We start from the raw sequence: 21,513 nt of genomic DNA, 5'->3' as shown, positions 1-21,513 counted from the left end.
ATGCTACAAGTAGTGTTATTGAAGCCACTGACTGAGTCAGTTGTACAGTTAGGCCTGCATCAAATGTCACACCAGTTTCAAAGTATTGATCCATTTATTTCAATCTTCCTGAATTTTTGTAATTATTAGAATCTAAAAGCAGTGGAGACTTTAAAAGCCTCACTGAACTACAGGAAGGAGGGAGGGGGTAAAATCTTTTGTTCTCAGTTACTAACAGGGTAATGTGGAAATTGGATGTGGACCACTCACAGACCATGTTAGACCCATAGACTGGAGGTTCCCCATATACGCTTTGTTCTCTGGTGGACAAGCTCTGAGGGCCATTTTCTCAGACCTTCGATGGGCCAAAAATGATATCAGAAAGTCACTTCTCTCTCTTTGTCTGTGTGTATTTTTAAACTGCTTCCATTAAAAAACACACCAATAAAATAGATTTTGAGCTAATATTAGGTATGGTGGTTCATCTTTTTTAGAGGTCATCCCCAAGGATGACTTCTAGAGACATGATTTTCCTGTTTTGGGGAAGGGAGAGAATTCAAAAACATTTTTGTGGGAAAAGTTTCTTTTGGGGAATTTGGGAGCCCATGAAAATGGCCTTGGCCGCTGCATGTACCTCAGGGGCCACATGGCTCCCACATGTGCTTTATACTTTGATACATAAATATAATTTGTCTTTCAATACTTTCACCTGTGTTTAAAATAGTGAAGAGTATCAGGCAAACTAAACCAATGCCATTACCATAAAGCTTTACTGGCTCTCCCTCGTCCTTTCACAGCTATTTTATTTCATCCCTCAAACTGATTAGATGGTGTTCATGACCAGTGTGGGCCCACCAGCTGGAACTATAAAGCTGGATGATCCTTATCCTAAACTGGATAAGTGGTGTCTGTCTGGAAAGAGGGTTCAAACTGCACACTGTTGAGCCAGTCTGCAAAAGCAAAGCTATTTCTATTGAGGCGCTTAGAGCCACACATTTGGTAATTGAATTAATTCAGGCTCATCCTCTTATAGCTTGGAGAAATGAACAGAACAATCCCAAGAGGCTGACACTAATGTCAGGCTGTCATTCTTCTTCTCCTCATATGACCATAATTTATGTTTAGAAGATTAAATTAAATTTGGCTGAAAATTCTGTTGTGATAACATTTCTAATTAAAACCCACCCACATCCCTATATTGTTATTTTTTAAAGATACGACATATTTTTCTCACTTTGACCTTTTGACTGAATAAAATATTTTTTTGAATATTAGACTACATCATGGAATTTGTCAGTATACAATCTTGAGAACTGAAGGTTTTCTATCATCTTATTTATGCTTCCAAGTATCTTTTTATATCTAGACTCTGAAAGTTTTGGTGTATCCAGAAGGAGTTTATTCTGATCTCCTTGTTCTTTTGGGAATGGTTGAAAGTATTATGCTGTTCTTTGAAAACTTTTCTCTTTGCTTCACTTCAGGCTTTAGCAAGACTCTCCTGTGCTTTTAAAACCGAGAATCAAACTCGGCTGGTTGTCTGTGACCTTGGAAATCCCATGAAAGCAGGAACAAAAGTAAGAATGAGTGAGCTGCTTGTTTGCTAATGTTAATAAAAGAACAGAGAAGCTTGTGTATGGCAAAAAAAAGAGAGCACATTGAATTGGGGTCACTATCTCAAAAGCAATACTGGCTTTTTTTGATGTCTGGATAAGCCACACATAGGTTGCATTTTTATGTAACTGTATGCCAGATGTGTGGTGAAGGAGCCAATACACTTGTGCAGTTCCTTGACCTCTCTTTCACTAGTTTCTCCAATAATGGTACTGGCTAAACAAACAATTGAGCTTCCCTCCCTGTTTGCTTTGACCTGTCAAGTCTGGGTTGTTTTCCCCCAGAGAAACCGGAATCATCAACCTTCTTCAGGCTTGTAGGAGATGTAGGAGATGGCAGAGAAACAGTAGACAAGCATTCCATGTTTGTTTAGCTGCTCCCACATAACAAGATGCACCAAGCATCAATAGTTGAGCAGGGCACACCAGCAGTACACTGGGTTGTTCACAGTAAGAAGCAATTACTGATATGTATGAACACAACGAACAGGTACAAGCAAACTTTCCTCTGCCTGTTACCTGTTTTAAAATTCTGTGCATCTTTTTGTGTTACAGCTCTCAGCTGGTCTTCATTTCAGCGTTCACCAAGAATCAGAGATGGACACCTTTGTGAAGTTTGATCTGCAGATCCGTAGGTAAGGAACCCTTTTCCTCTCTGTTTTTACTTATGTACTTAATATGATGGTTACCAAAGTGACAGACAAAGATGTAGAAATGGTGGTTATTGGTAGTATTATAATTAATATTGAGTCTCAGAAATAATTAGCATTCTCCAATAGGGGTAGAGACAATTCATCCAATGCGCCATATTTTGGTCCCTAGGCTGTTTTTGAGACCTCTAGGACACTCCAATTTTTGAAAAATGTTGTGCCCCAAACAACCCAAGAATTATTGGAGGGGGAAAATTCTGCCATATTTTTTACTTCAGTGTGGACATCCAGTGCTGCCCCATAATCCTCAACAATTTGGGAAGGAGACTAAACAGCAAAGGAATTGTAGTTGTATGCCTTCAAGTCATTTGCGACTTATTTTTCCCTATCATAGGATTTTCTCGGCAAGATTTGTTCAGAGGAGTTTTTGCCATTTCTGAGAGAATGTGACTTGCCCAAGATCATCCAGTTGGTATCTGTGGCCAAGTAGGGATTTGAAACCTGGTCTCCAGAGTAATAGTCCAACACTCAAACCACTAGGCCACACTGTCTCTCAATGATATCCTTTCTCATATTATATAGACTTCCTTATATAAAGGAATGATCTTAATATTTTACACTTGATGTGAAAAATATATGTTTACAGTTTAATATAATTAACTTGCTTTTGCAGCTATGTTACCCATTAGTCTGGTAAAGAGAATATTTATGAGCGGTCTTTTGCCTGTGGCCTTGGATTGGCTTGGCACTTAAAGGGTTGTCTGCTGTCTTTGTTCGAAAGCTGCTGTTTTGAAGATGCACAGTTTGTGCACAGTCAGGCTGTCATGGCTAATCCATTATTTTTTAATCACAGTGGCTTAGACATTGGATGTTATCTGTCCATATCTGAACATTTGTGCTGTAAAGAGAAAAAAATTGATTCTCAAGGCTCTGAACATTGGAACTACAAAGAGAATGAGGGAGAAATTGAGAGAGAGAGTAATTGTGTTTGTGGCAAGTAATGTTTCAAGTGACTGTTTTGAGCTACTGAAAATGAAACATTTGGTCACTTCACTTTGACGTCAGTATTTCAGCACCAGATAAAGACATGTTTACGGTACTTTCAGAAGCACGAGGACTCTGTAGAACCTTTTTCTGGGTTCCTGGTTTTCTGGTGTTCACTAGTGCCACATGTCACCAGGTGTATGTGTGTGTGGGGGGGGGGGTGCTGCTGCGGAGGCAGTCAAAAGGGCACACTCCTCCAGCCCTAGGCTTTCTCCTTGGGTTCTGGAGCAACAGGTAAAACAATTCAGTTTGTATTAACCTTGTTATGTCCCAGTTCAGGTGTAGGACATGCTGGACATTGACTGAACCATGGTTTGGGCCATGTATTGTCCAAACAAGATGAAGTCAGAAAGGGGGGAGGCTTTTGTCCTGTGCAAACAAGGCCCAAGTTTGTATTTTATGTATTTATTAGAATATTTCTTTTATATACAAAAACAAACAAAACAAACAGCTTCATTTATATACCACTTCATACTGAACTAGCAGTGTCTTAGTGGTTTACAACCGTAAGCTAATTGCCCCCAACAATCTGGGTACTCATTTTAGCGACCTTCTTGGAAGGATGCAAGCCTGAGTCAAGCTTGAGCCCTTTTGCTGGTATTGAACTCGCAACCTTATGGTTTTGAGTGAGTGGCTGCAGTACAGACATTTAACCACTGCACCACCAGGGCTCCTTTCTCCCAAAATAGGTTATCCCACCTCATCCCACCTTTCTCCCAAAATAGGTTCCACCCATCATGGCAATGTACAAGTGAAATTGATTTAAGCAGTTTAAATGAATTAAAATACTTTAAACAAACTTAAAACTTACTAAATAATTAAAAATGGGCTCAAACAGTTTAAACCCCTGTACACGTGCATTTTGGAATAAATCCATTAGGTTCAAAAGGCTTTTAGTAAAAATGATGCTTTCACTTGGTGCTGGAATGAAGCTAGAATTAATAGAGTCAATCAGGGTCCCCAGACAAAGACATTTTAGGCTGTCAAAGTTTAAAAGAGTTACTCTCATGTCCTTGGACACTTGAGAAACATATGTAAATTAAAGGGCTGCATTAGGCACATCCCTCCAGCCAACTGGTATCTGCACTATTTTTGCTGGAATTCAGTGACTACTGCTAAGATTCCCAGCACAGTTGCCACAATAATTTGCCAGCAACTATGAGCCCTTTCACACTGAACAACTATAGCACTTTGATACCATAACTGCCATGTGAAAATCCTATGGGATCCTGGGATTTGCAAAGAGCCCTAATTCCTCAAAACCTACAAATATTGGGATTCCATAGGATGCAGCTGTGGTACTTAAGAGGAAATAATGGTGCTATAATTATGTAGTGTGAAAAGACTCTGTGTTGCCCTTTATGGTGCAAGAGGGCATCATATTGGAAGGGCATCTCATTTCCTTCTGGGAGGGAAAGAAAGGAGGAAAAGGCCTTATTTTTCTTCTCTCAGTTGCCTTGAATCCCATTGTGGGAGAACGGCGGGAAATAATTTTTTGACATAAATAAATAATAAATAAGTGAGTTCTGGGGCAGGCCATATGTGGCTTTATGTTACCCATCTCTGATTTAACAGACATTATCAGAAGTCATTTTTCTCATGATTATACTCAAGTATCTCTTGGATTTCTAAAGTGTTTTTGGAGCATGCTGTTTGCAGGCTCAATCTACAGACTCTTTCTTTTGACAAGAGTACATAATTGGGGACTCTTTATATTGTTGGTCTGTTTTACAGCTCAAACCTGTTCAACAATCAAAGCTCCATGATCTCATACCAGGTGGATTTGGCCATCTTAGCAGCAGTAGAAATCAGAGGGTGAGTTCTCATCCTAACACCAGTTTTAGCCACTGACTTCTTTTTTAAAAATATATATATAATTCTATGTTTTGCAATGTGTGCTTAATATCTGGTCCTCACTTTCTGTTCCTTGCACAATTTAGGGTCTCTTCACCTGATCACATCTTTCTCCCAATTCCCAACTGGGAACCCAAGGAGAATCCAGAAACAGAAGATGACATAGGGCCTCTGGTTCAACATATCTATGAGGTAAGTGAAGTCAAGAGTGTAGCGTGTGAACAAAGAAAGGAGAACTTTTGGCTCTATGGATGTTTTAGCCTACACTTCCCATTAACTTCATGGAGCAAGGCCAGTGGTGTTGGATACAGAAGGTGTGATCCAAAGCATTTGAGGGGCCAAACATTTTCACTGCATAAATCATGCATGTTTATTATGCAGATTTTTTCCACCAAGAAGCTGGTCAGATGACTTTGTGGATTACACATCTTGTTTCAGAGACTAAGCAGAAATACTGAGGTTCCAACAGACTTATTCTGCTTGAATCTGGTGATACCATACTGTGTTGTCATCCTACACTAAAACCACCTTTCTGCTGTTTTGTTTTCCCCAACAATGGAACAGAGAGCCTAAAATGCTAAAACAAAACAATGTACCCTACCAGTTAAAGTACTATGGCTTTCCAGGTGATTGCCAGTCTTTCATGTTTATACTACCAGTTGAGTCTCCTTTATCCAAAATGTTTGGGACCAGAAGTGTTTGGGATTTCAGATTTTTATTTTTTATTTTGATTTTGGAATAGCTGTATTTGCATATTCCTATATAATGAGATAGCTTGGAGATGGGGTTCAGGTCTAAATTTATTTATGTTTCATATAGGCCTTCTACACATAGCCTGAAGGTAGTTTATAATTTGATATTTGGGGCATGAAACAAAATTTGTGTACATTGAAGCATCAGAAAGCAAAAGTGTCACTATCTCAGCCACACACAAAAACATTTTGGTTTTTGGAGTATTTTGGATTTTGAAATTCCAGATAAGGGAGACTCAACCTGTATTCTAGGCTATTTATCAATCCTCTGCTCTGTGTGGCTGGTGAGCTTTCCTAACACTAGTTATGCATAAAACCTTACTGCTTACTTTCTTGTTAGATGCCCTAAAATTGGTTCAGACTCATGGCTAACCTGTGGATGAGACATCTCCAAAAATCCCTATCCTCTGCTGCCCTTCCCAGATCCTGCACGCCCCTACCCATAACTCCCCTGATTGTGTCTATCCATCTGGTTTGTGGTCTTCCTCTCTTTTCTACCCTCTACCTTTCCTAGCTATTTTTGTTTTTTCTAGTGACCTGTGCCTTATCATGATGTGGCCAAACTACGATAGTCTCAACTTGATCATCTTAGCTTCCAAGGAGAGCCCTTGTCTGATCTGTTCCAGAACACATTTGTTTGCCTTCTTGGCTGTCCATGGTATCCTAAGTTCCTTCACTGTCCATCTCTCACATCTGTACGTGGTAATTGGGAATACAATGACCTGAGACTTTAGTGCTCAATTGTATGTCATTGCTCTTCAAGTATCTTTTCTAGTTCTTTCATAGCTGCCCTTCCCATTCCTAGTCTTCTTCTTATTTCTTGACTGCAGCCTCCATTCTGGTCAACATTTGATCCTAAATATGGGAATTCTTTAACTATTTCAATTTCTTTGTTGTCTGGATTGAATTTGTGTATTTCTTCTGTGGTCATTATTTTTGTTTTCTTTATGTTCAGCATCAGACCTGCCTTTGCACTTTCATCTTTGATCTTCCTTATTAACTGTTCCAATTCCTGAATGTCTTCTGCTAATATTATGGTGTCTTCTACATATCTTAGGCCTGTTACAGACTGCCAAAATAAAGCTGCTTCGGATCTCTTTGGAGGTATGCTATTTAAATGATGCATGCGTCCTAAGAGTCCGGAGGTCATGCCAAAGCCACACTCCATTCCTAAGCACTGGAGTGCAGCTTTGGTGCAGCTTCAGGAGTCTTTGGATGCATGCATCATTTAAACAGCATACTTCCAAAGAGACCCGAAGCAGCTTTATTTTGGCAGTCTGTAACAGGCCTTAGATTGTTAATGTTGCTTCCTCCTAGCTTCACTTCTCCTTTTTCTGATTCTAATTCTGCTTTTCTTATGATGTTTTCAGCATCGTAAGGTGATAGGATGCAGCCTTGCCTGACCCCTTTGCCTATTGGGAACCACTCTGTTCCCCCAAATTCTGTTCTAACAGTGGCTTCCTATCCTTGGTATAGATTTCTTATCAGAATTGTCAGATATAGTGGCACACCCATGTCTTTGAGTGCATTCCATAGCTTTTCATGAGCTATACAATCAAATGTTTTACTGTAGTCTATGAAACACATGTTGATTCTTTTTTTTTTTAATTCTTTGGTGCACTCCATTAGTCATTGCATGTTTGCAATGTGGTCCCTAGTGCCCCTTTTCTGAATCCTGTTTGCACCTATGCAGTTTCTCTCTCCATGTATGTGTGGAGTCTGTGCTGCAGAATTTTGAGAATTATTTTGGTTGTGTGGGAGATTAGTGCTATTGTCCTATAGTTGCTGCAGTCTTTTGTATCTCCTTGTTTGTGGATTGGCATGTATATCGAGTGTTTCCAGTCTGTTGGCCACTGCTTTGTTTCCCACATTTGTTGGCATATTTCAGTTAGCACTAAATCTGCATCTGTCTGTAGGCACTGTAGCAGTCTAATTGGAATATCATTGTTCCTGGTGATTTATTTTTTCCCCATTTTCTGTATTGCAGATTCCACTTCACTTCTTAAAATGTGTGTTTCATCTTCATATGGCTCCTCATTCCAAACCTCATTCATTCCCTCATCTCTTTTGTATAACTCTTCTAGTATTGCCTCCAGTGTCTTTTTATTTCTTCTTGTTCTTATATTATGTTATTTTTTTTCTCCGTAGAGCTTCCCTATCCTCGGTTTGAACTTGGCTTTAATTTCTCGGATTTTTGATACAGGTCTCTCATTCTTCCCTTTTTGTTGTTTTCTTCTATTTCTCTGCATTGATCATTGTAGTATTTCTCCTTATCCCTGTGTGTCAGACGTTGGACAGTTGCATTCATGTTTCTGGCTTTGTTCCTATCTCCCTTTCCTGTTGCTTTTCTTCTTTCTTTTATTGCATGAAAGCAAGGTAAATATTTTTAAAAAACCAAAAACTTTAAAACAGGAAAAAAAAAACCTTGCATTGCTTTTATGACCCTTTTTTTCTTCCTAGCCAAATATTGAAGAAATGGTTGGCTTTGATGTTGTCTTGCTGTGAAGCACAAATTATATTTGTTAAGTAATAATGGTGAAAATGGTAGTTGCATTAAGAAGAATATCTCAGGTTTGTTAGGTGCTTTACCAAAAATTAGTCAAGTTCCTGAAACTCATGAGCCCCAAGAGAGCCACTGAGAACCCCTCATCTTGGCGTAGAACCATATACTCTTGTTTTACTGCATATCTAATACCATCCTCCCTGTAGCAATGCTAGAAGAACATTGTCTAGAAAAGCAGGGAAGTTGCACACATTGTGCAGAGGGACTTTAGAAATAGGATGGGATTTCCCATGCAGGAGCATACAGTGGTGGGCACAGTTCTCAATCACATTTTACCTGGTAGATTCTTCGAGATGTAGTCCAAAAAAGGAACTTTCCTATGGTTTGAGATGGCTCCTGATAATCCCACACATCTTTAAGGTGGTTAAAAGCTATGGCAAGAAGGTTTGCACTTTTTCAAAGATAATAACTATCTACAAATTTAATAAACTTAGCATGGCAAGAGTGAGATGGCAAGAGTTCTTCATTGAAATTTCTTTTTCTCACCAGCTCAGAAACAATGGCCCAAGTGCCTTCAGCAAGGTGATGCTCAATCTACAGTGGCCCTATAAGTATAAGAATGATACTCTTTTGTATATTATCAAATACGAAATTGAAGGGCCCATGAACTGCACCTCTGATATGGAGATTAACCCTCTAAAAATAAAGGTAAGGGGAAATAATCTTTATACATTCTGTATGCTGAGCAAACTGCCCTGTACAAACTGAGTCATATGGATTGTTTATAATTATGATAAAGAACATTCATCATCATCTTCAAACAGGGTTAAAAATGCCATTTCTATTGGGGTGTCAATTTGTGGAGCGCCAGCACTGCAGTGGTTAATGCAACTGATAGTGTTGTATATGAGAACGACCTGTTTTAAAAAGTATGGCTGAGGGAATCAGCTTCTTCAATGGAAAGAGGCACTCCAGCATCCCCTGAAATTTCATGGAGGATCTGTGGGCAGTGCAGTTGGCTTCCAATATGTGATGCTACATGAAGTCTTGGTTGGCACCTGTCATTTCCACACCCTCCAGCTAATTCCTCTGACCTCTGTTGTGAGTGGACATACTTAGTGGTCGACTTTAGAGGAGAGCGGTTAGCTCCCTTGGACCACACATTTGTATGAACCACAAATGGAATTTATTTATGTATGTATTTAAAATCACTACATCTTAAATCACCCATCATCCTTATGGATATCAGGACTGTATACAAATAACATTGACTGAAAAAAATTGAAATAATAATAATCATAATAATAATTACAAACAGCAAGAACAGACTGCAGGAAGCAATTTCAGGATGACAGTTTTGAATACAGTGAACCCTTCTCATCCACTGAAGTTTTGTTCCACCCCCACTGTGGATGGGGGGAAAATATGAGAGCTCAAGCCCATATTAGTCAATGGATAGCAACATGTGTGCACCCACACCATGGTTAGCTTCATAAATCAGATGCAGTTCGGTGTGTTCAAGGTGTGGTGATCGTTTCATCTCTTAGATGATTTGGCAGGCAAAGGTTAACATTAAATGGAAGTGAGAGTTTCTGAAGTCCTCTTTGTAGCCATGCTGAAGGAGAGAGAGGCAGGGAGTGATTAATCTAAAACTCATTTCAGTCCTAATAAACTATAATTAATGAACACAGACTTTTTAAAATGTCAAATTTTTTTATATCTTCACCATCTCTCTTGAGATCCAATGTTTGTTTTTTAATCTTTGTTCACAAAATCTGTAGAGATGCTTCAAGAACTATAACAGTAATTGAACCTTTCTTGATATAGATGTCAGCTTCACAAGAAGATGAAAAGAATGAAACAATTAATGTGGAAAATAACAGGGATCACCATATCAACCGGAGGGACGTCAGTGCTGCTGAGGGAGATGTGCAGACTTTAGTAAGTCTTTGTGCTGATTTCTTCAGAAGTTGTCACTTGCCACTCATTTTGAAAAGTTCTCTGAATTTTAGAAATTTCTATTGTTTCATAAAGAGTTGCTTTATAAAGCAAAAGACTGGAATATATTTGTTGGCTTGGTTTAACTTGATTGTTGGGTGGGCTGTGAAAGAGTTGAGATTGCTAAAAAAAGCTGATAAAATGGCAGGTAAATCTCTATTTGTCTGCCTGTCTCATAAACATAGAAAATAAATGCCTTACAAAATGGGTCACAGGACTGAAATTCCTCAGGGGCTTTCTCATGAGCAGAGTCCTGAAATGTGGTAGGTGTGTTGTCCAAGACATGCCCTAAATACAGTTGACACTCCCAAATAGAGTAGACTTATTGAATCCCTAAAGAACTTGACAAGTCAACCCTTATGTAAATTCAGTTGATTGGTTGGGATTGGCAGTTGAATTAAGGTCATTCAGATTAATTCCAAAATCAAAATCGATTTTCACATGTATATTTTTCCCTCAGTAGTAGGGTGGAATTTAGAAATTTGCTTCTAAATCGAGGGTGGACAAAGTGTGGGTGTGGGCAGTATGCCTCCACCAGGCCTATGGGAATGTGTAAAAATGACCTATCCACACTATGGGAGCATTTTTGTCACGTTTGTGACCTCTCTGGCTATTTTTTAAAACAGGAGTGAACAAGAAGTATGTTCCAGAGGCCTTTTTTAAAAAAGAAGGGGTCCTAAAATGGCTGGTGGGATGAATGTGGCAAAAATGCCCATCACATCTCGTAAAGGTCATTTTGGGACAAAAAATTTACTTGTTTTTTTTTTGGTAGGTGTTTGTAGAAGAGGGTATACTGGGGAACTAATATGGTCTCTTGGTCTCCAACAGTGGGATGCCTTTTCTCTAAATGATTCACCACAGCCTTGAATCAGGCTTGGATCTGGGATGGAGGAAGGCAGGCAAGGATCTTTGGTAGCGCTCAGGAACAAAACCCTTGCTTGGGGACTGCAGACTTTACTTTTTTGCGTGTTTGTGCTTGTTTGGTATGCAGAAGAAACATGCATCTCCTTTCCTTAAACAGTTAACTTGGAAAGCCTCTATTGGTGAGCCTAGTAATTTTGGAGCCTGGTAATTTTGTCTTTAGTGCTTCCAATGAGTTGAAATCTGCAGTTTCCTCGGGGGCTTTGTTAATTCCCATTCTGAGTGGCAGTCCATTTGATTAGTGGGATCAGTATGGGCTAGCAGAATCTAAAGGTGAAGGAACCATCCTGCAACTTTCATTTTCTCTGTTGTTGGCCATGCTTTAACAGTAGTTTGCAGCCCAGGAATTTGGCATCTTTGTGCCATCATCAATGCCATGAGATAAAATAAATGGTCTCCTAGCAACGTGTTTTGAGGATCATTAGATAGTGATATTACCATATATTGATTAGTATGCTGCATTTCTTCAGTTTAAAGCCCTTAAGTCCTATGTTCCCCAGAGTCCAGTGATCTCTATCCTCAAAATATCTAGAAGTGGATGGGGAATTATATATAATTTGTTGTTGTTGTGTGCTTTCAAGTCATCTCCAACTTCATGTGATTTTCTTGCCAAGATTGGTTTAAAGACAGTTTGCCTTTACCTTCTTCTGAGAATGAGAGAGTGTGATTTGCCCATAGTCAGCCACTAGGTTTCCATGGCCAAGTGGGAAGTCAGACTCTGGCTTCCAGGATCACAGTCCAGCACTCAAAGCACTACAACACGCTGGCTCTGTATTTATTGCTATTATAATTGCTATTCCTCTGGTGATTTATCTCCCCTTTACAGTTGTAGCCATTGGATTCCACTTTAACTGTTATGGCTCTATGCTGTGGAATCCTAGGATGCTAAATCAGGTGTACTTCAAATCCTCTGCTAGAGAGAACTCTAGTCCACTCCTTTGAGCTACAGCATTAGAGCTCTCTCTAGCAGAAAATTCAAAGTACCCCTTCTCAAAACACAGATTTAAAGATTGCATTGGATGGAGCCAGGGTAACATTTTTATCATGTGTGCTACACTAACAGAAACAATAGCGTTCTAGTAAGGCGCAACCACATATTACACACTACTGTTATACCTTATTTATAATATTTCCATGGATACTGACATGTCTGTCCCATTTTGCTTCCGCAGTTTGGAATGCAATATACATGATGCAGCCACCTCAACCATTTTTCCAGTTAACATCATCAGGAGCAGGGGGTAGTGGATTACCTCAGCCACCGCAGTATAGCAAGGATTGGATTTTAATAGGCCTTACTAGGTCTGATTTAATGCCACATGTTTATTGCACTTCAGATGCCCATGATCTATGATGTGCAAGCCACAACACCTGATTTACCAGCTTGAGAGATAACTCATTGTTCCAAGCATTTCCACAAATGGTAAAGTCAAGGACACTGGATTTCTAAAAGAAAGTGCTGACGACTTACTTTCTGTCTTGTGCACTCTCTCATTTCAAGGGTGATGGATTCAAAAAGGGCATCATTGTTACAAGTATAATGAAAAGGAAATAATAGAAAAGAAGCATCCATGTCCTTGTCCCTATCTTAAGACTGCTTGAATTGTCACATAACATGGATATTAACTGAGGATGAAAAACGAGCAAAATGATCAGCATTCTAAATTTCCTCAGCAGCTGGATAGCCATCTGTCAGGAATGTTTTGATTGTGTGTCAGGGAATTGGATTATATGGCCCATACAGTCTCTTCCAACTCTATGGTTCTACGGAGAAGGGGCTTTTTGCCTTTACCTGACTAAGCATCTTGCAGATAAATTTTACAAAAGATTCAAAACAATATATAGTATGATAGAGTATTGTTGCTGCATCACTGTAGCGACATGGGCACTACAAACATTTATTAAAGTGATCACTCAAGTTGTTTAAGCATACCCAATGTGTAGTGGCTACAAGAGTGGGCTGTGAGCCATGAAATCTTTTGAGTTGGACCTCATTTCAATGGTGAAATCATTTGTAATTTAAATTTGAGGACCTCTAATTATAATTTTAAGAGCCCGCATCATTCAATGATTTGAGCATTGGACTACAACACTGGAGACCAAGGTTTGAATTTGCCCCTCAGCCGTCGAAATCCACTTGATGATCTTGCACAAATCACACACTCTCAGCCTCAGAGGAAAGCAAAGGCAAACCTCCTCTGAACAAATCTTGCCAAAAAAACCCCATGATCAACGTAGGGTCACCATAGGTCAGAAACAATGTGAAGGCACGCAACAACAATGAACATTTGACTGTTGTTTAGTTATTAAATTTATACCCCATTCTTCTTTCAAGGACTACAGGCATAAGAAGCAAAACCTAAAGTAGTGTTAAATGTGTTCTGTGTCACCCAAAAAATTCTGTGTCACCAAAAACACTCTGGTTGGTGAAATGTGTGCATGTCACTATGACATGCATATCTATGGTCTTTTTCCCCCCTGGAGCTCCTTTAAACCTGGCAGGTCATTCCACAATCTTGGGGTGGCTGAAGAAAAAGTCCTCTGGCTGACAGTTGCTAACCTAGTTCTGGCTGTCAATGTTCCCCAGAAGATCTGAGTATATAGGGAAGATTATATGGGAGGAGGCAATCCTGTAGATAACCCAGATCCAAACCATGTAGGGGTTTTAAAGGTACATTTTTTTTAGCCCTGTCTGCAACATCCAAAATCCTCCCCTCCAATTGTTATCCCAGCCATTGCTGGTGCTGGCTGCCGGTGAGGCAGGAAGAAAAGGGAGAGGCAGTTCAGACAAGATAGATTTGAGGGATAGGGACAGAAGGGTGAACTCCCATCTGTGGGGATCCTCACATTTCCATCTCCTTTGAGCTGAAGTTAGCTGGTCCTTCCCTGTCTGACCCATTTCCCCACTTCTTGAATGCCCTACCAATAAGCCCCAAACCCTTCTGGGTCTTGTTGGTGGGAGGTTTTGATTGGGGCATACGGCATTAGACAGTCCTTTGCATCCTATCAAAACAAAAAACGTGGGGAGGTGGACACAGAACTTTTTTATTTGGGATCTTGACTTCTATGTTATCAGATAAGATAATATTGAAAAAATCAGGACTTACTTGTTCCTTCCCATCTCCCCCAATTTTAGGGCTGTGGAACTGCAGAATGTTTAAAGATTTTTTGCCAAGTTGGTCGTCTGGAGAGGGGGAAGACTGCAGTTTTGTATTTAAAGTCTCGCCTTTGGACTCAGACCTTCATGAACGTGAGTGACTGCTAGAATTCCTACAATTCCTCCGTCTAAATAATATAAGTTCTGATTTGATGTTTTTCTTTATTGTTCACATCCCAGAAAGAAAATCAGAACCATTCCTATTCGCTCAAGTCATCTGCTTCTTTCAGCGTCATTGAGTTCCCTTACAAAAATCTCTCCTTCCCTGAAGATGTCCACAACTCTACAATAGTAAGTTATTTGATATGCAAAATTAATTTGACCTGGGGCAGAATAATTAAGCTGGAAAAAAAGGTTAAAATACAACATATGTCTGATTAGCTTTCCCCTTTTTTGCTAAGCAATATTAAATCGTTCGTTGTTGGGCCTATTCGATTTGATCATGTTGCTTAAGCTTTTAATTAAATTTTAGCCTTCAATTAAAAGCTTTTGATGTAGTCTTCCAATTGTTGTGCCACATCAGACATAGAGGCTTCACTGGCACACACAATAACAGTGACTGAGAACGCAGACTGCCTGATATTACAACCCTCAAATCACACACAGGTTGATCCTATGCATGTTTACTCAGAAGATAGTCCAACCAATGTTATGTGAAACCTATTTCCAGACAAATGTATATAGGAATACGATGTAGATGTGGCAGAAATGCATTTTAGCGAGTTTAGTTTTACCAAAAGCAGTGGGATTAAACCAGAAAGCATGGCATGTTAAATGGCTTCTGGTTGACTCTCATCCATGATAATGGTTTGAATCCTAAAATAGCCTTCTGCAAATAGAAGGACCCCTTTAAGTTACAGAAGGCATTCGCTCTAGTAGAGCAACCTGCCTGTGGAAGTGGGGAGGCAGTTCCCCCCTCGTCTGCAGCCTTCCTTACACATTCAGTTCTAATGGTTCCCCAACCCCCAAAGCAAAAGCTGCAAGGGAAGGAGAATATAGTGAAAATTGTCTATCTGACTTCCTCTTACTGGCTTCCTTCTGCTCCACTGTGCAGAAATCTATTTCAGGAGAAAACTCGGTATCCAAGCCTATGCAACTTGTATATTATTTTGTATTGTAAGTGTTAGAAGGCCATTTTATGTTACATTACAGAATGAGTTTTTATGTCATAACCCACAACAGGCAAACTGCATTGTGTGAGGTTCAGCAAGTGAGGAAGGCTTGAATTCATCCTGATGTTCTCCTGGGGCCATTTTAGGATTAACCTAATAAAATTCAAGCTTCTAGCAGACAATCTTTCCTCCATCTTTCATAGTACTTTGCTGTGCAAATAAATGTTTAGGGCTTCAGCTTGTTCATTTACCTGAAAGTATGCCACTTTAACCACAGTAGGATTTACTTCTGAGTAAATGTGCATAGATTGCATTGCACTAGATATATATCAACCTATCACCTGTCCTGAATCTGTTAACACATATAATGTTTACCAGAGTTCATTTCTCCAGACATTTTAAAAAATCTTTCAAATGTTCAACTGGACTACTCTTAAAATAGGCATATGACATATTTATTTGCATTTATAGAATCCATGCTCTGCAGAATTTGGTCCAGTATGTCTGTTGAAAAAAAAACTTACTTCTGGAACATGTATCACTCATACAAATCAAACAAATTTGCACATCTTTTCTTGTATAATTGTTTCCATCCTTTAGTGTTGTGCTACTCAAAAGTGGTGGTAGCTGGGCCAGTACTGGTCCACGAGCCATTGGCTGCCAGTCTCTGGCATGTTTCCAGGAAAGAAAGAAACAGTTGTACTCAGTAGCTGGGCCAAATATGGTGCTGCTCTCTGACACATGGGGGGGGGGGGGGGATGGATGGTTGACTTTGTGGATTTAAAAAAGTCCATTGATATAGAGGGCCGACTGTATGTCCCAGGGTTCTGAGACTTCACCAAATATTGTCCATGAGTTGCCATGCTTATCTTCATAAATACTGAGAGACAGGAGAGAAAGGGGGACCACTACCCCATACCTCCTCAGTATGCAGAAGTCCCTTTCAAGGTTTCTCCCCAAGCCTTTCATATCTTCCACGTCTCTCAGCCTAATTGAGAGCAGCATCTCCACTGTTATCTTCAGTCAGCAGGGATTTTGCTTTGCACCTTGATCACTATCCCAGTTGAGTCAGTATGTGTAGGGGCTCAGCCTGCACTTGGGGAGAAAAAACATTCCTCCAAGCTGCAGTTTATCACCTTTCTTGGAGCAGAGAGACTGTGAGCTCCTTGTGCTTCTCTATGCCCAAAGAAATGGGATTGGGAAAGAGATGGATCTTCAATGATATCAGGAGGATTCAGGGCAGAGACCAGTTGTTGATGTCATCCAACCGACTGGGCTTATTGTGGCACACAGTCCCATCCACAGAACCAATGAAGGTCCTTAGGTCTGAACTCAATGCTGTTTCCTTTTTTCTTTACATAAAAGCTGAATCCTGCAAAAAGTACCAGATTCCTCTCCCACCTATCATATGATACACATACAGCTTCCTTCATAAGCCAATAATACTCTTCCATCCATTTTATTATTCAGTCTTTGTTTGAGCCTTTCGGTATCTACAACTTACGAATGATACTTTTGGGGCTACAACTTCCAGAATCCCCCTAGCCAGCATAGTCAGCAACAGTGAAGGAGTTGTAGTCCAAACCATAGCTTTCCCATCATGTGCGAACATGCCATGTGACCCTCTCCCCAATCTTGCATTGAATCATTATGTATTTCCAAATTACAACCTTAATACATCCTGTATTGTTCTATAAAACATTTTATCCTTGTTTATTTTTACCCTTTAGGTAACAACAAATATCTTGTGGGGCATTCAGCCAGCTCCCATGACAGTGCAAGTATGGGTGATTATACTAGCTGTCCTAGCAGGATTATCACTTTTAGCACTTCTTGTCTTTATAATGCACAAGGTAAGTGATGTTTTTAATTAATCCTGGAGCATTTTTTAAAATGCTAATACAGTACTAAGTGTTTTTCAAAGATAGATAGATAGATAGATAGATAGATAGATAGATAGATAGAACTTTATTACGGTCAAACACCAGCATCAGTAATAAAAAGCAATACATAAAAATACAGTACTAAGTGTTATTCAAAGATAGTGGATTATGGCTCTGACAAAATGGATTGATGGAGATGTTTGATTGATGACTCTTTTTACCTAGCAATTTTTCAGAGGGCTGTGGAAGCCTTGCAGGTACTTACTTGGGTGTGAATCTAAGCAACTCTATGAAAGCTTGCTTCTAAGTATATATGTGTAGAGTTGCATTATATGTGACTCAACAATTGTAATGCATTTATTACAGTCTAGATACACAGAAACACATTGTTGTTGTTGTTGTTGTTGTTTATCACAAAATTGGGATACAAAGTGGCTTACAAATGAAAAAACAATACAGTTAACAACATGCAAAAGTGGGCAATGAAATAGAATTAAACTAGTAGAGTATTAAAATGCTTAAAAGAGGAAAATGCAATTTAAAAGATAAAAGTGTTTGAAAACATTACATAGTAAAACAGTTAAAAATCCTAAAACATTACAGTAGTAAAAATAAAACTATATGTGGACCACTTATGAAATCAAAGCCAGCATTGTAGAGCACTTAATATGTTGTAAAGGTACAAATGTAGTTAAAACATGAAACATAATGGATTTGCAGAATTTTTTTATGGCAATTTAATTTAAACATCAAATAAGAAACTGAAATGGACTGAGATAAAAACTTGCTACAGCCTTTGAAATTTCCATAGCTGTTGGCTATGGGAACACTGGCTTCAGCTGATTAAAATAAATTATTTCTAACAATTTTATATATTTGTTTATTTATTAAACTTGTTTATTGTAAGTTTAATACCGTTTTTCAGGTCACCCTCATAACTGGTTTCAATCCAGTTTGTCTGTTGGAAAAAACTTAACTTTGGAACATGTATCACTCATGCAAACCAAACAAATTTGCACATCTTTTCTTGTATAATTTTTTCCACCCTTTAGTGGTGTGCTATTCAAAAGTGGTGTTAGCTGGACCAGTACTGGTCCATGAGCCATTTCTCTATACAGAAAATAATATTCCTATGCAGAAAATACAACAGTCGTCCTCCTGATTCGCAGTCTTACTGTTCGCATCCTTCAGTCTTTTGGGGATGGCAAACTGGGAGGGACATAATGGCACGTGCACAGGAGTGCACCCCCATTGTAATCAATAATAATAATAATAATAATAATAATAATAATGATAATAATAATAATATTTATTTGTATCCCGTCTCTCCCTATGGATCGAGGTGGGTAACAGCAGCATTCAAATACAATATATAATCAAAAACATTCTCACAAGCCCCCCCAATCCTCCAACCCTCCCTCATCACAATAAAACAATCCATTAAACAATCAGAAAGTTAAAACAGTTAAAAATGGCAATAGGAGCGGGCTAATTGGGGTGGACAATACTATCCCAATCTGGTAGAAGGCTAGTCTGGGAAGGCCTGCCTGAAGAGATCCCTCTTAATTGCCTTTTTAAAGGCATATAAAGATGTAATGTGACAGATCTCCTCAGGCAGGTCATTCCAAATTTTTGGAGCGGCAGCTGAAAAGGTCCTCTGGGAAGTTGCAGCCAACCTAGTCTTCTTTGGCTGCAATAAATTCATCCCAGAGGACCTGAGTGTGCAGGAAGGATTATATGGGAGTAGGCGTTCCTGCAAGTATGCTGAACCCAATCCGATGGGGCTCCAATATTGGTGATTTTCCCGATTCACTGGGGGGGTGGTGGTGTCTGGAACGGATCCCCCATGAATTGGAAAGGACAACTGTATTTTCTGTGCAAAACAAACGCATCTGAATTTTGCTCACAGTAAGTTTTGAATTGTGAATAGGCTTTCAAAATTGTGTGGATTTTGAGATTTTATCAAAACAGGAAGAAAATTGCTAAAATTATCATTGCTTCCTTTAAGAAGGAACTCAGTGAAAATTTGCATACTGTTTTGAAGGTGTTGCTTGTTCCCAGTATGTGCAGTTGCCTTCTCTCCTACACATTCTCTCTCTCTTATTCAGGTGGGCTTCTTTAAACGTGTGCGACCGCCTCAAGAAGAACAAGAAAGGGAACAGCTGCAGCCTCATGAAAATGGGGAAGGGACATCAGATGCTTAAGCAGTGTTTTAGCTGTGTCATTCACCAAAAGATGGTCAACATCTTCCTTTGAATATATGTATTTTCTTCCTTGAGGGACAGCCATCCAGTTCAACACTCTAGATATCTTTTGGCATTGGCAATAGTCTGAAATTAACTCCAAAATGATAGCAATATATTTTAGCTTCCCACATATTACTCATGTTCACAAATATGACTAATAACATGCACTGAAGAACGCATTTTAGTGCCACAGTTTTGCTTATCTGGCTTAAGAAGCAAAGGTGGCATTTTTTAGTTTGTTGATCGGTCCAACTTGAACTGCTACAGAGTTTCCAGACTAAAGAAATTGCATTTGTTTAAGGAATACATGGACACTAGTTGAAGACCTACAATTGAACTTTCCAACTAGACTTTCCCAAAATGATTGCCAGTTCTGTGAAGCACAGATCTCCTTCAGTTGTGTCTATGTTGAAGAGTCCCTCCTGGAAGAGGGCTACAGTACGACCCTGTACCCATGAAGGATACATTTGTGGACTTTCCATGGATATGTGAAACCATGGAATAGCAAACACTGTTTTTTAAAATGAGAAAATAATAAGAGAGGCTGGCAGACTTAACCAGGTTTTGGCATAGTGTGGCTTCTCCATGACCCGTCAATGGCAGGGGTAGGTAGAAGATGGTGCATCTTCTAAGGTGGTGTCACTGGGTGACTGTTAGCCACCCAGAGGTGGGAGACCTGTGCCAAGTTGGAGCCAGGGCAAACTGAGCCCAGCCAATGATCTCCACCTTCACTGAGCTGCCCTGCCTTTCCTTTCCCTTCCCTCACCAGCCCCACAAGGCCACCTGTCTGCCAACCCCGAGCCAGGGCTTCATTGCAGGTAAGTGAAACTATGGATATTAGTCCCACTGATGCAGGGTTGTACTATGTATTTTATCTGTAATAAGGCTTTCTAAATCTGCATTTAGAAAGTCGATGCCAACTTCCTTGAATCTTTAATGTAGAAGCTGTACTGCATTTTCCAGATTATTATGGAGCTCATCAGCTTCTTTTAAAGACACTGGCTACCAGGTTTGCATGGCATCAGGGGACTGATTGGTTCACACAACCATTATCTGTTACCTTTTCCAATCTCTCATAGGTATTTTGCATTTAAGAAAATTCAGTCTTTTCAAGGTAGCCCAAATTATGCATTCAGAATAATTTATTCAAATTAAGTATATTTGCTTACTTTGTATATGTTCTGCTTGATTTTCAGAATTCATGTTTTAAAACTGAATCACAAGAACCTACATAAATGTAGTAGTAGCACTTGAATTTTTTACTTTGTATCTGCAGCCCTCTCTGGCACTGAAAATGTCCTTGGGCAGTTTTTGAAGGCTTTTTGCTCATGTGGGAATGCAGTGGGGACCTGGGGCTTTGAGAAGTCAAAGCGCCATGGGTTGGGCCCCCTAGAATAGGAGGGAAGAAAAAGATGCTTCAAAGAGGTCAGTGGCGTTCCGAACTGGGGTGTCATGTGGTGTGGGGGATGGGGCTTTGGGGCAATGCTTGGGGGCAGAGTTGTGCATGGGGCGGGTCTGGCGCCCTTCTTGTCCCTGCTCCGCACGCCTTTACTCTAAAGTAAAGCTGGACAGGGACTGGGGACACTGGGCCCTTTTCCTCCCTGCCCTGCGAGGCTTGGAAATGGACCAACCTTGCAAGGCGGGGGCTGGGGACGTTGGGTCCACCACCTCTCTGCTGTGTACCATGGCACCCAGCAAGGTGGTGGGGGAACACTTAGTGGCTGTCATCCCCTTTGGTGGTGTCACCCAGTGTAGTCCTCAACCCCCAGTGATGCTACTGTATGAGATGAAGTTGTAATCCTGG

The 21,513-nt window shown here is 39.8% G+C and overlaps 1 protein-coding gene across 1 annotated transcript in view; it reads left to right on the top strand.

Moving 5' to 3' along the window:
* ITGAV (integrin subunit alpha V) overlaps nucleotides 1-21,151 on the top strand; it is a gene marked incomplete at its 5' end in the record, with an annotated part of 50,131 nt that extends 28,980 nt beyond the window's left edge. The window contains 10 exons of the mRNA XM_089502046.1: nucleotides 1,461-1,553; nucleotides 2,145-2,224; nucleotides 5,018-5,098; nucleotides 5,224-5,329; nucleotides 8,942-9,100; nucleotides 10,220-10,333; nucleotides 14,448-14,561; nucleotides 14,649-14,759; nucleotides 17,311-17,433; nucleotides 19,572-21,151. Of these exons, the coding sequence (XP_089358172.1) occupies nucleotides 1,461-1,553; nucleotides 2,145-2,224; nucleotides 5,018-5,098; nucleotides 5,224-5,329; nucleotides 8,942-9,100; nucleotides 10,220-10,333; nucleotides 14,448-14,561; nucleotides 14,649-14,759; nucleotides 17,311-17,433; nucleotides 19,572-19,667 (1,077 nt within the window). The remainder of the gene's footprint in view (nucleotides 1-1,460; nucleotides 1,554-2,144; nucleotides 2,225-5,017; nucleotides 5,099-5,223; nucleotides 5,330-8,941; nucleotides 9,101-10,219; nucleotides 10,334-14,447; nucleotides 14,562-14,648; nucleotides 14,760-17,310; nucleotides 17,434-19,571) is intronic.
* Between the last annotated feature and the right edge of the window lie 362 nt (nucleotides 21,152-21,513).

Source organism: Sceloporus occidentalis, unplaced genomic scaffold (genome assembly GCF_023333645.1).
Source record: "Sceloporus occidentalis isolate IW3139 unplaced genomic scaffold, rSceOcc1.0.p SCAF_191, whole genome shotgun sequence".
Classification (NCBI taxonomy): Eukaryota; Metazoa; Chordata; class Lepidosauria; order Squamata; family Phrynosomatidae; genus Sceloporus; species Sceloporus occidentalis.
The sequence above is the reverse complement of the archived record's forward strand: the minus strand, read 5'-3'. Positions and strand labels throughout refer to the sequence as shown.